Raw genomic sequence first — 14,118 nt, 5'->3', positions numbered from 1 at the left:
AAAGTTTCAAAAGTAAACTTTGATTTAATTAATGTACTTACCAACTCACATAGATAGCAATAACCTCGTTCAGTTGCTAAGACATTGAAGCACTCTTACATGGTAACATGGGGAGATAACTCTAAAACAAAAACCAAATGCCATATAAGGCACGGTCCGTGGTGGTTATCTCCCCTACCGGTGTACCGCGCATGCGCAGGATGTATACCGGTGACACTCATTCCGTCCTGAAACATATACCCCTTTATAAAATTTGCTGGGAGGGAATTAAGTATGTGAGTTGGTAAGTATATTAATTAAATCAAAGTTTACTTTTGAAACTTTATATTAAATTACATATTCTTAACCAACTCACATAGATAGCAGATTGCTAATTTAGGTGGTGGGAAAATATTCACAGTCAATGTAAGTACTTGTCCTGCAGCGACTACAGCTGGCAGACCATGTGTACTATAATAGCGGGTACTAGAAATATCCCGCAAATAGAAACTCATGACTACGTCCTTGGATGTCCAATAAGCTGCATTCATAACTTCTGCAAGTCTTTCAGACTTGAATACAGCTAAAGAAGAGGCACACACTCTGACTTCTTGAGTCCGTGCTGCCTGAAGAGGGAGGACTGACTGCCCCCCCCCCCCCTTTTTCTTGCCACCACTTGTAGGCATGCCTAATCAGTGTGGCAGTCCATCTAGCTAAGGTTGACTTCACTAAGTCATTGCCTCTACCTTTGTTTTGGTGATCTAAACGGATCAGTGCGAGTCAGAAAAGTTTTCAAAACTCAAAATGTTCAATTGGTTAAATATGGCTCTAGCGGAACCAAACTATTGCTAAGTGGTTTGAATTGTATTATCGGAGCTGGTTTCTCCGGTGTCTGCTTATTTGTCAGAAATTTTGAATGAAACCTAAGCTAAAGCGCCATAGATCAGTCTTTCTCCAAAGAGATGTCTATAGCAAAACCAGACAGAAAATGCACTTACTCCCACTTCTCTCAGAAGCTACTAGAGTAAGCATGACCGCTTTCCGTGTTAGATTAGCAAGGCTAGTTTTTGTAACGGATCAAAGAATCCGATCTCAAAAGCTCCAAAACTAGGAGCAAATCCCAAGTCGGGACTGGAGATTTGTTTTCAGCCAACCGAAGGGAGGCTCCCTTAATCTAGCTTGCTATAAAGCCCCCAAGTGAAATATTGCGACCTAGCTGTTTCAGTGCAACTGATATCGCGTATCGTCTTAATTCAAAGACGTGGGAGAAAATTCGGAAAGCCAGGATAGGTGGTTCGCCACCTGCATTGAACGGAGAGAAGTGGAGTTCTTTCCGTTAATATTACGCCATTTGTTCCAAGCCAGTCAATGTGACATGTAAAACGAAGACGCTGAACCCCTATGGGATCTCTGGACCAAATCCAGAGTTGAGGCAGAAGCCTCTGAGCGTCTCAATGATTCCCGTACAGTAGACACCCGTGTGGCTCGAGTGTAAAAAACGGCGCCCTCTTGCCAGCCTTAAAAGGCCTGGCAACCAAGATTGAATGGGCCCATACTGTGCGACCGGCAGGCCGCTCAAAGTAAAATCGAGAGTATTGATCTTCCAAGCTTCGGGATCCAGGAACGGGGAGACGAACATCAGCAGAAGGCGATAGTACCGAGAGGCAAATACGTCTATCAGTGGCTTCTCCAAATTCGCCCGAAGGCGTAGAAGCGCGTGGTGAGATAGAGTCCATTCTGTGTGGACATTCTTGGCCAACCGACTTAGAGAGTCCGCCAAGTCATTGAGCCTCCCAGGAAGGTACTTCGCTGCTAATAAGATCTCGTGGTGGTAACACCACATCAGAATCTCGCATGCTCAATGTGGCAGCGATAGGGAGCGAGAGGCCCCCCTGCTTGTTGAGATAAAACGCCACTGTGGTGTTGTCTGATTGAATCAACACATGTTCTCCCCTGACAAGGGGAAAGAATTCCACAAGAGACAGAAAAACTGCTTCGCTGGTGGAGAGAGAACCAATGGGAACACCTTGCATGAGCAATGGTGTGAGAATCCATTGATTGGTCGTGTCTGTGAACCAGTCGAGAAAAGACACTAACATGTTCCAGCCCTTTGTTTGTTTGCTTAACGCCCAGCCGACCACAAAGGGCCATATCAGAGCGGTGCTGCCTTAGACATTTAATGTGTTCCAGCCCTGCAATTCCAGTTTCCACCTGGAGTACAGGGCTTCTAGGAAGGGCTGCTTGTACAGTCTCCTCAAAGAGATCAAAACGGCCATGGATTCATTTGACTTAGAATCAAAATCAGAGCCCTGAAGCCCTGAATTAAATAAAATGTAGCCACTTCCGATCTATTTTGTGTATCAAAATGTGGAAGTAAACATCCGTACGATCTATGTAAGTGACCCAATAGGAAGGCCCCAGTGCCTCCCTCAATAAAGTGGGAGTCCTAATCCCCACCAGCCGCTGTGGTAAAACACAAAGGCGGAAAGAAGGGTGATGCAGAGCACTAAAACTCCAGTTGACATAACTGCCAAGAGTGTGAGTGAAAGCGTGCTTTTGTCTGCCCACCGACCCCCACCGCTAACTTTCCCCGAGGGGGAAGAGGGGTGGGTATTTGGCACAGCGCCCTGCCGAGAAGGAGAGAGCATGGAGATAAAAGCCAAAGCCGAGACCGGCCAGCCTAGCGCTTTTCTTTTGATAACAAGACAAAGCCGAGGCCTGCCGTGCGCTTTCCTTTTGCTGTGAGCTTCTCTTTGTTAGAGAAGAGTCCGCGTGCATAGAAGCGGACTCGAAAAGAGAACCTTCGAGCAAGGAAGAGATAAAAGTCTCGCCAAAAGAACAATACTTTCGGTCGAGACCTACTCCCAGACGAACAGCAAAGCTACATCCTTTGTATCTGTGTCCTGATGGAACACAAAGATATCCAGTGAGGATGTAACCGCACGAGAGAGAGAACGAATCAAAGTCTTGGTCAAAGGCGATAATTATAAAGAAGTGCGGCCACAATCTTCCACAGCCAGGAGATCCTTGTTCTTGTAAACAGACAGTTTCTACTTGCTATAAACATCCAGATGGATGTTCGTCAATTACGGGGTACCCGGAAGCGGTTCCGTAGTTAGAACAAAAGAATAAACTAAGTTCTTAGGCTTGGTGTTAACTGAGGCCTACAGATAGCGCTCAGCAAGTGATGCGCTACTTGCGCGGGTGACGCAAGCTAAGGCAACGCCGCAGCAGGTGCTTCGCCGAGCGCTGCCCACAAAGGAAGTGGTGGCAAAGGAGAATCATTTGAGAAAACTTCCACAAGTTCAAATGCCACCGAGGAGCAGGAGCTTCCCCATGTGATGCCAGCAAAGGCAGAGGTGGGGCAAAAACATCGTTTGAGAAAACTTTACAAGTTGAAAAGCCACCGAAGGAGACTCTAAAAACTTAAAGTTCGCAGATTGTTCCTGAGAAGGAGCAAAATCAGCCAAAGCTGATGGTGGAGTAACGGCAGATGACGATGCTACTGCTACCCCTTCAGGGAAATAGTGCGTAGTAACCTCTGCTGCTAGTGCCAACAAAGATGGCAGCTTAGCCGAAAGTCGAAAAGAGGCATCCCCATCTGCCTCAGAAGCTTCGTCTTCCATATCCTCATCATCCTGTTCAGTAGTATCCCAACGATCTTGGAAAGGATGAGAACCGGAAACCAATCCCGCTGAGGCAACATCTGCCGAAACCGGAAAAGGTTGTGAAAAAACTCCCGGAAGCCGGAACTCCGTGAACGGATCCCCCATCCACCTGCCTCATGCCAGCTGAAAGACTGGAAGAGGAAGTGGATGCAGCAGCGGAAACCGCAGTAGCGGAACCGGAAGCCGAAGGCTGATGAGTGCCAACTACCAACACCGAAGTGTTAGCGGCAGAAGGCAATACCATCGTGCCACCGGAAGCCACAGCCGCAGAAGCGGAACCAGCAGTGGATTGGTAAGCATCAGCACCAACCAGAGTCATAGAATGGTGACCGGAAGATCCTGTTGTCCTACTACCGGAAGTAGCGGACACATGCTCTTCACACCCCAACCCATACCCCGGAAGGGCATAAGGCTGACGTGAGGAATGAACCTTTTGGCTGGTATGCACTTCCGCTAAAGCGGAAAGTGTTGCCGCAGGTTTGCGCGCTTCGCCAAGAACACCTCCTGCCGACGCGTAAGCGCCGAGAGGACCAGGAGGTGCTGTTGCCTGAAAATCAGACAAAAATTTGTCGAAAGAAACATCTGACGACAAGTCCAACACCACTGTTGGATCTGCAACAACGTCAGCAGACGTAATGGTTGCAGAAGGCTCTGAACGAACCCGTGCAAGAGCGCAAAAACACCGCCCCCGACGCTAAAGCGCCGAGAGGACTGGGCGGTGCTGATGTCTGACAGGCAAACAAAAGTTCGTTGACAGGAAACCTGACGCCGAACTAAACACATCTGTCGCCTCTGCAACAACGTTGGTAACCGTAATGATTGCAGAAGATTCGGAACGAACCTGCGAGCGACAGTGCGTTACCTACTCCTGAAGGGAGCAGCAGAGAAGCCTAACTTGCTATTTGTTTACAATCAGCAGTTAACATTCCCTGAACCTCAGAATAAACAATGACAAACAAAAAGGGCCCTCCGAAAACGGCGTATGGCTGCCTAAATGGCGGGGTAAAAAACGGTCATACACGTAAAATTCCACTTGTGCAAAAAACACGAGTGTACATAGGAGTTTCAGCCCACGAACGCAGAAGAAGAAGAAGACAAACAAAAAAGGCAAGAAGATACCCTTGCTTAACTTCATTATGGTTGTAACACCTGAGGTTATAAACCGAAGCCGAAAAGACAACTGAGGGAGAAGCGCTATCTATCAACAATAGAATAGAAAGCTGCGTATCAGGGTAAAGTCCCAATCTAAAGATGGCTTCTCGCTAAGGAACTTTAGAACTATGAGAGCTATGAGTAGTAGAAGAAGTTCGTGGTTTAGCGCCAGCTTTAACCGTTTTGCCCAACTGAGAACCAGGTGAACGAGTCTGCTTGGCAGAGCTCTTAGTTTCTCTTTATGTCTAGGATGTCGGCCATTTTGAAAGTCAAGAATGGTGGACAAATGTTCAAAAGACAAGTGGCAAAACCTTCAAAAACGCTAAGAAATCTTCCCGTTATACAAAAAAGAAACGCTCTCACCAATTCCTGAAGAAGTAAAGAAGGTTGTTGATATGTTACCAAGATTCGATGGACTTCCCTGAGAGATAGGCCGATGGCTTAAAAAAAAGCCTGAGCACCTCAAAACACGTCATGCACTGTGGGTTGAAGGAAAAGGAATGAGTGTCATCGGTATACATCCTGCGCATGCGCGGTACACCGGTAGGGGAGATAACCACCACGGACCGTGCCTTATATGGCATGTGGTTTTTGTTTTAGAGTTATCTCCCCATGTTACCATGTAAGAGTGCTTCAATGTCTTAGCAACTGAACGAGGTTATTGCTATCTATGTGAGTTGGGTAAGAATATGTAATTTAATCAAATTTGTCTCTAAATTCTCTGTGCAGCAATGGGAAAAGCTTATTTATTAAAACTACATATTATCAACCTTCCCACAAAACATTGGAATATATTCATGTCTCATATATATCTGCTGGAGTGATAAGTACAACAAACAGTTTCATGTCAAACAAAATCATTCTTCACTATCTAAATAATAAAGTTTGTTTGTGACAGTGGCTCCAAAGGGAGTGGTCCCCAATAGAAGACTGTTCAAAGCAACAAAGCAATACATTGTACCTTGTCAGTTTGAGTCATCTTGTGATTATCGTGTTCAAAACTAACAGAGCAATAAATTGTACATTGTCACTTTGTCATCTTGTGATTTTTAACTTTAAAACTGTTCCTTGCTTTGAAAATGATGATCGATCCAAACTTAAAGCACACAGCATTCTGCAAAGTTCAGGGTGAGCTACAATGAGTGGAAAGTTCTACGAAATGTTTGTGTAACTTCTGAACACGCCTCAGTTGAATAGGAAAGTGAACAGTTCTGGGACAGCTAACTATAATACAAGGGTAGCAGAAAAATCAGCTTCAACACACCACCGTTGTGGGCATAATCAGATATGTCACAATATTCAGATCCGCAAAAAGCTACAACACAAACAGAAGCAAAGTAGCAACAATGACTAAAACATATTGCTGCATCTATTTCCACACCTACACAAAGGACAGAATGTATGAAATGCCATGATGACAAGTTGTGCAAAATCAGCAGAAATATTTTGCATCCACCATGATCTCTTTGAGTCAATGCCCAGAGAGGTTCTCTTCTGTGTAAATAATAAGCAATGACTGAATGAGTGCTATATGTATTGTTCCCAGTTCCATAAATGAGCATAGGCTTATGCAAAACATAGTTTCTTCATACCTTCATGTCACCTAAAACATCCTTGTCATACAACCCCTTACAATGAGAGAACACCTCCTCATAAAGTCAAAACTAGACACGTACTGGAACTCTACCAGGAATATATACATCCCAAGCTGCTTATGCTAGAGCCCGCGCACAGCAGCTTATTTTTCATACGAAGATCAGCGAACAGGTTTTATATAAACCTACAACGTCGCACAAGTACAAGTACAAGTATAAAGGACAAGTCAAGCTTCCCTTAGATCTATTACATAAATCAACATCTGCACTTTGAAAATAAATGTCCTGTTGTGAGGGAGGACACCTGGATCTCTTAGATCTATTATGTGAATCAACATGTCCACTCTAAAAATAAACATCGTCTTCTTCTGAGTTCCCAAAACAAAAAAAGAACAGAAACTTAAATTGCCTTGTCCCTCAGTTGTATTAATTGTGTTACACACATAAACTTCCAACCTCCAGCGCTTAACTGTCTTGAGACTAGATACAATGGTTGTAAAGGAACCAAACCTACAAGTTTTGTGACAAAAAAAACCAATCATACTTGCAGGTACATCACAATGTTCATGACATTTCACCGACCCAAATCTGCTGTTCCAATCAGCTGTACATTTAATTTCATGACACACATGACATTTCAGCTTCTACCAAGTTCTGCTACATCACAGTAACTCTCACACTCCATTCTTTCTTCTACGTACACACTCAGATTTTTCAAGGAAAAATGACTATTGCATCATGGACAAAAACATATAATGTCCAACATATCAAACAAAATACAAGTAATATAATAAGCAAACAGCACCACACACAGGCATACCCTCTACAAGTTATCTCACTGTACACATGTTCACTCTTGAAAATTACACAACAAACAAACAAACCAGGATTTCTTATTTCAAGCATGTTATCACACACATAGTATTGCTCCCTTCACATTTCTCATGTCAGCTTCTGTCCTGCGGTAGAATCCACACTGTCCCCTCAAAGCTGGGCGACTTTCCTGTGGAATTCCTCTATAGTATAACTTATGGTTTTACTAATAACTTCATGTATTTTCTCCATATCTGCAAAATTAGCGTGTTTTGAACCAGTCTTCATTTTCATCTCAGGGTAAAAACGGTCATACACTCGTGCAAAACCATGAGTGAACGTGGGAGTTTCAGCCCATGAACAAAGAAGAAAAGAAGATCTCCCCATCTTTCTCATCCCTCAGTCCATCTCACCATCACACAGTCGAAGATGTCGGGAACTGCAGCTTGACTCGTTGGCTGACGGTGAACACTGGAAGGACCTTGACCTTGAACCCTGGGTCAGGCAGAACGACCTTGCCAAGCAGGCAGCGACTCCAGCCGGGCAGGGACAGCAGGTAGGAAAAGATAACTCCATTGTCCCCAGCCATGGTGATGCACAGAGTGACGGAGACTGGCAGCTGGTCCAAAGAAAGCAGCGACTCTGTTTTACCGTCGCGACAAAAGGACAAACAACCGTTGGTGCACACGATGCCTGCAGAGGAGGCCGTCATTCCAACCTGTACAGAGGAAGAGAAAATGCTCCTATTTGTTCTGAAGAAATTAGTGGATGTGCTTTAAGCTGAACATCCGTCTCAAGGACACCATGTCTTGTTATAGTACAAGGCCACAGAGCTAAATTTAGCGTTGCCAGCACAAGCAACTAGAGCTACATCTGCTGCGCACTGATGTTGGCCTTTACTGAAATCACGCTTTGATGTATTATATTCTCCAAAAGCACTCAGCACTCTTTTGAAGTTTTCACTGTCACAGACCTTGTTGACAAAACAGTTTCCTTTTTTTTTTGTATAAAAGAAGTCACAATTTCAATTACTGTGAAGTAACATAACAATGCCAACCAATGGAAACAAAACAAATGAGAGAAGGACCTACCACAAAGAAAAATACTTTTGTGTGGATATATCCAGCAAAGAATAAAAAACTTAGCACATGAAAGGGGCACTGACTGGGGGCACATTGAAAAGCTTACTGATATGGGCCATTCACATGGTAAAAAACAAAAGTAAAAAACAAATCTGCAACCAGCACAATACAATACTATACAATAATACTTTATTATCTCAAAAGAGAAATGACATTGTGGCTGAACACATCATAACGTTAAAACACATCAATATAAACAACACACACACACACACACACACACACACACACACACACACACACACACACACACACACACACAAGCATATAAAGTGCCATTTGAAGTTAAAACATGAAAAGTGCCATTTTTGGTCACAGCATCTAAAACAAATAAAAACAACTGTTCTACCGATACGCCTCACAAAACCCACAATCAACATTTAATCACCTGGTCCTTGGATCCTAGCACCTCATGCGCGACGCCAACACCAAACAGGTAGCCCGAGTTGATGTTGCCGATCTTGCTGGTGTTCTTCTCCACCGACACCGACCACTGCGACGACTGGGACAGGGGCTCAGCGGTGATTGTCGTGGAATTGAACCCCCAGGAGATGAGGGTTCGGTTCCCCGCTCGCGGTGAGGGAGAGAGACCATGCACATCAGGGCTGGTGGGGGTGGGGAGGGGGATGTCAGATTTGCCAGGAGATGTGGCCACAGCAGAGCGAATGGTTGGTGTAACCACCGCACATTTTTCTGTTGCGTCCCCTGAAAATATATTGTACACTGCAGTGCAGGGTGTTATCACAGCACACAGGGAATCTTTTGTAAACTTAATGGAACTGCATCACAGTCCGTATTTCCAGGGAAAAATAATTGTGCCACTTTCCGGTCTTCAATGACAATAGCAAGATCTAGATCAGCACTTTTCAGGACATGTACGGGAACGTGTACGGGTAACGTCATCAAATCTTGTTTTTACGTCACGCGTTTGCCAAGATCTGCAGTCTTGGTGGGACCAAAACAACATATGCATTTGGAACATTGGAGAAAAAAGTGAGTCACGGGTGACGCAATATCTACACGTACACGAACAGGTCTTTGCTGCACGTTCGACCATCTAGAACACTGTATTTACAATAATGACCAAACCATGAACATGTATCTCATCATCCATCAAGATAAGAAATAATGTCCCTCTGCCCTCGTTCATACCCTGATTTGCCTCATTTGCTTGCTTCTGAATTGTTGATGGGCCACGTACATGTGCGATATATGATACAACTTTATGTGCATTGCTCTAAAATGACTGAAAATGACTGACCTGCTACTTTACGCAGAAGGTCAAAAGCAGAGGTGCGGAATTCCAGGACAGAGCAACGAATCCTTGACGTGGCTTCCTTGTCACTGCTCAGCTGTTTGTGAGTTATGGCCAACTCTGAGTGCCTGTAAAAGCCAAAGCGAATCCTCATTAAGCTAAACCTCTAAATGTTTAAAACTGTTCATGTTCTTTTCTGGATGGGATAAACATACACAATGACAAACAAACCAAACCAGTCATCCTAAATCTAATGCTGCTATAAAACCATTCTTCTGTAAACAAACAAAACACGGGTACAAACACTTGTTTGCTCATTCACTTATTCATCAATCAATCATCCATCCGTTCGCTGACTAACTTCCAATTACCAAACTAGTCACTCAACTTTTACTTTCAAACCAAATATCAACACTCTTCCAAAGTTCTTTCAAAAGAGACCTGAAACATGAAAAAACACACGGACACATTCAGCCGACCGCTGATCTCTGTACTTTTCATCCACAAAAACCAAATACAGTAGAACCTATTAAGACCCCCCAATTTAAGACTCCCTTCCTTTTAAATTAAGATCTTGTTTTCTCAGACTTTCTGTTCATAACCTCTGTGAATTTACCTCCGTTTTAAGACCCCATCCCATTTAAGACATGATTTTCTGACATGTTTTTAGTGTACTCACTGTTTCTCCAACTCCTGAACCTGAGTCCTAAGGGGCGGCGCTTCTCCTGAACACTGCAGCACACGCAGCCGCTTATCCTCCTGCACCAAGTCCTTGCAGCGCTGCGTCAGGCTCTGCAGCTGGTGCGCCTGGTTGTGCACCAGTGCTGCGTGCGTGCTGCAAGCAGCAGAGCGTGTGCTGTGAATGGCATCGAGATGTTTGAGGGCGGTAGTTCTGTGCGTGGTGAGGATGTGAGTCATATCCTCAATCATACGGTCGTACTGCACTTCTACCTTCTCTCTGGCGCTCGTGTGGATTGCCTGTGAGATGGGGAAAAGAATGTATACTGAGGAACAGCACAGAGGAGCAAATATACTGATGTACATTATTCACACACACACACACACACACACACACACACACACACACACACACACACACACACACACACACACACATTGCATGGAAAACAACAACTCTGAAGAAATGACACAACACAAACTCACAGTAACTTCATGAAGAAGCTGTTCTGTCTTGACTTTCCTCTCCTCGGTCACCGACATCATGGCTTCAAGGCGTTCTCTGTATCCACCCAGAGATTCCTGCAAGCATAAATCAATGTCATATTCCATGAGTATAACTCCCAAACAAAAATTCAGATGTGTCAACTAATGATTCAACCCACTGATACGTCTACACATTTTTATCAAGGGAAAAAAGGAGGTAGAAAATGTTGCAGATACAGTGGAGACCCTCCAATCTAAGACTCCCTCCTTTTTAAGACCTGATTTTTTCAGATTTTTGGAGGTCTCAAAAGGGGGGTTCCACTGTACTGAAAAGTAATTGCAGATCATTGCGCAAGACTGGAATGGACTAATCGATGAAATAGCGAAATTGCATCCGTGCAATGAAGTCCCTTTCCTCATGGAGATAGGAGAAACTTTGCAAAGAAAAAACAACAGCTTGAAACAAAGCAGAAAAACTGAATGCTCTCAGTGCAGTGAGAAAAACAAGCTTTTACTTCACACACAAACAACTCAGTAAAGAATGTGAACAAACTAGTTCACATAGACACTTGACTTCTAAAGGTTGGTCCAACCTAAAGGTCAACACATGCTCACACACCTAAAAGTAAGAATTCCACGAACGCAGGGAATGAGATCATGAAATTGCTCTAAATGCTTGAAAAAATCCCCGCCCTCTCTTCCCCCCCTGCCCCCCTGAAAAACGTTGGAAAAAAAAAGATACAAATCGTGCATTATGGTGCAATTTGGAGATATCAAGAATGATCTCTTGAGCTTTAAAAGTGCCAGGAAAATCTCATGCCTGCACACATATATATGTATGGCTAAACATGCACACACCCCCTGACTTTAAAGGGTAGCCAAACCTAAAGGTCAACACACAAGCCCACATCAAAGAAGCACACACACACACACACACCGTATACATGCATGCCTAAACATGCACACAAACACTGCAACTGAAACAAAGCTACCCCCCCCCCCCCTCACCCCCCGCCAAACACTGCCCCCCTCACCTTGACCTGTGTCCAGGCAGTGTCCAGGTCCAGAATCTTGTGTCCAGCGTGATGACCTGTCCCCTCACACACACACAGGTGACACACCAACACCTGGCACCTTCCGCAGAAGATATTCGTTGCTTCGTCAGCGTGATCAGAACAGTAGTTCACCGGCTCTTTCTCCTCCTGATCCCTCTTGGCCGGTCGTGTCACGTGATGGTTGCGCAGGGACCCCCGCTTGGGATGGTAGCTGTCCAGACATTTCGGACAGTACAGCACAGAACACTGCCCGCAATACCACACCGCCTTCTCCTTCTCACCCTCACACATTCCGCACAAACAGTCTTCTTGTCCTTCCTCATCAAAGACGGGAAGGTCGAAGTCCAAGGGCAAGGAGAGGTCAAGGTTGGCAGAAGAGGTCGTTGTAAGGTCAAGGCTCTTGCTCTTGGAGATGGTGGTGCTCTGGAGCTCCTGGAAGCGGAAGACGATGTTCTCCAGCGCCAGATTGCGCGGCAGTTTCTCCACGTGGTCCTCCGCCACGGTGTGATGGTTGCGACACGACGGGCACTCCAGACCTTAGAACAACAAGAAACGCAAGATCTTGAGCTGGCATCTCAAGACAAGGACAGATCATCTGAACCACATTTATCATAAGATATGAGAGACTTTCACAGTTTTATTTGTAACTTACAACAACAGCAACTCACACGTCTTGAGTTGTTAATGAGAACTGTAAAATGTAGGTTCAGATTCATTTAAAAAAACTTAGATTTTCCTGCTAAAGGCCCTTGTTCTTGGAATACTTCAACACCGAACTTGGATTTTTGCGTGGAATAAAGTCTGTGAAATGTTGGTCTAATTAGGCACAATTACACTATTAACAATTTCAACAGGTCTTGTTCTCAAACTAACACTGTTCTCACCCTCTCTGCCAGATTTAGATCGGGACTTGATGATGTCCGACAAGCATTTCTTGCAGACGCTATGCGAGCATGGCAGCATGAGAGGGTCAGCGTATAACTCGAGGCACACCGGGCATGTCAGGTCCTCCTCCATCCGTAGGTAGGACAGATCTAACCAGACAACGGACACACATTTATACACATATACTGAAGGTCAGATCTAAACAGACAACGGACACAAATTAATACATGTACTGGTGTGCTGTGAAGTGAAACATCAATGGTAAAGCAATGAATAAACAAAGCATGGTACTAATTCAAGTATGAAAATGATGCTTTCATTTAAATTCTCACTGTTTGTGTGTGAGAGAGAGAGAGAGAGAGAGAGAGAGAGAGAGAGAGAGAGAGAGAGAGAGAGAGAGAGAGAGACAGACAGACAGACAGACAGACAGACAGAAAAGGAGTGAGGTTGACAGGCAGACAGAGAGTCAGAGATCGAGAGACAGGGTTACATGACACAAGTGTCACACAGACTGACACAGACTGTCACAGGCCGTAGGCTGTCACACACAAAGATACACAGGCATAGAAACAGAGAGAAATACTTAAAAACACTCACACACACGGTAACGGTAATACAGTTTATCTCGTGCAGCATAACACATTATTAAACCGAAAAAGACAGAAAACGCCCTAAAGTACATAAGACTAGCAGATATATACACACATAGGCCTACATAGAAAGATCTTAAAGTTAGGGGGAGCAAAGATGGAATGTGCAGCCTACACACCACACACTGAGTGAGACACCTCGGCAAATGAAAGAGGAAAGGGCTGTTTAAACACACAGAGACCAGGGAAAGCTGACTGACAAAAAAAGAGATAAAGAACAAACCTTCAGATGCTGCCTTCATGTGGTGGGGATTGCTCAGCCCGGACATTCTTGTTGGTCCTAAGCAAACAGCCAAATATCGCCTGGGTTAACTTCCCACGCAAGTCGCACTCAGGATACAAACATAAAATTTAACTTTATAAAATAATAAATTGCAACAGCTTATTTCACACATGAAATTGACTATGGAAAGCACTGCGCCGTGTTATCAGTAGCAACTACCGATTTAATGTCCATTAAAAAAGCTTACCACAATTCTTATAAAAACAATATTGATTTCTGTATTGATTGTCAGATTGTTTTGTTCTGAATGAAACGTCCGTTTAATCACGATCTGTTTGCAGTCATCAAGCAATGAAACATTGAGTACTTACCTGATAAGGCTGAACTCAAACGTCTCTCATGCTGTAGCTAGGTCTTCTGACTTGAAACTAGGAAGAGCAACAAGCTGAGCGCATCGCAAGCAACTGCTGCAACTTCTGTCGATGAGGAAAACATCTCAGTTCCATCTTCCCGAGTCAATTTCCGGTTTTGATTTCA

At 44.3% G+C, this 14,118-nt stretch overlaps 1 protein-coding gene across 1 annotated transcript; it reads right to left on the bottom strand.

Moving 5' to 3' along the window:
- Positions 1 to 5,527: 5,527 nt before the first annotated feature.
- LOC138971163 (E3 ubiquitin-protein ligase TRIM9-like) lies at positions 5,528 to 14,090 on the bottom strand. The gene is made up of 9 exons (XM_070343803.1): positions 13,953 to 14,090; positions 13,582 to 13,638; positions 12,708 to 12,857; positions 11,803 to 12,359; positions 10,769 to 10,864; positions 10,284 to 10,582; positions 9,611 to 9,732; positions 8,738 to 9,054; positions 5,528 to 7,925 (listed from the first exon to the last, which is right to left on the bottom strand). Exons 2-9 carry the CDS (start codon positions 13,625 to 13,627, stop codon positions 7,623 to 7,625), a joined length of 1,890 nt encoding a protein of 629 aa, XP_070199904.1. The 5' UTR covers positions 13,628 to 13,638; positions 13,953 to 14,090; the 3' UTR covers positions 5,528 to 7,622.
- Positions 14,091 to 14,118: the final 28 nt, after the last annotated feature.

Source organism: Littorina saxatilis, linkage group LG1 (assembly GCF_037325665.1).
Source record: "Littorina saxatilis isolate snail1 linkage group LG1, US_GU_Lsax_2.0, whole genome shotgun sequence".
Taxonomy (NCBI): domain Eukaryota; kingdom Metazoa; phylum Mollusca; class Gastropoda; order Littorinimorpha; family Littorinidae; genus Littorina; species Littorina saxatilis.
Note: the sequence above shows the minus strand (reverse complement) of the source record. Positions and strands in the feature narration are given on the sequence as shown.

Bases quoted from the DNA above. Each gene is read 5' to 3' on its own strand.
- LOC138971163 (XM_070343803.1), bottom strand. From the start codon at position 13,627: ATGTCCGGGCTGAGCAATCCCCACCACATGAAGGCAGCATCTGAAG. The intron at 12,858-13,581 runs GTTTGTTCTTTA...TTGTCTGGTTAG, and splicing joins CATGAAGGCAGCATCTGAAG to ATCTGTCCTACCTACGGATG. The intron at 12,360-12,707 runs GTGAGAACAGTG...TGTTGTTCTAAG, and splicing joins ATCTAAATCTGGCAGAGAGG to GTCTGGAGTGCCCGTCGTGT.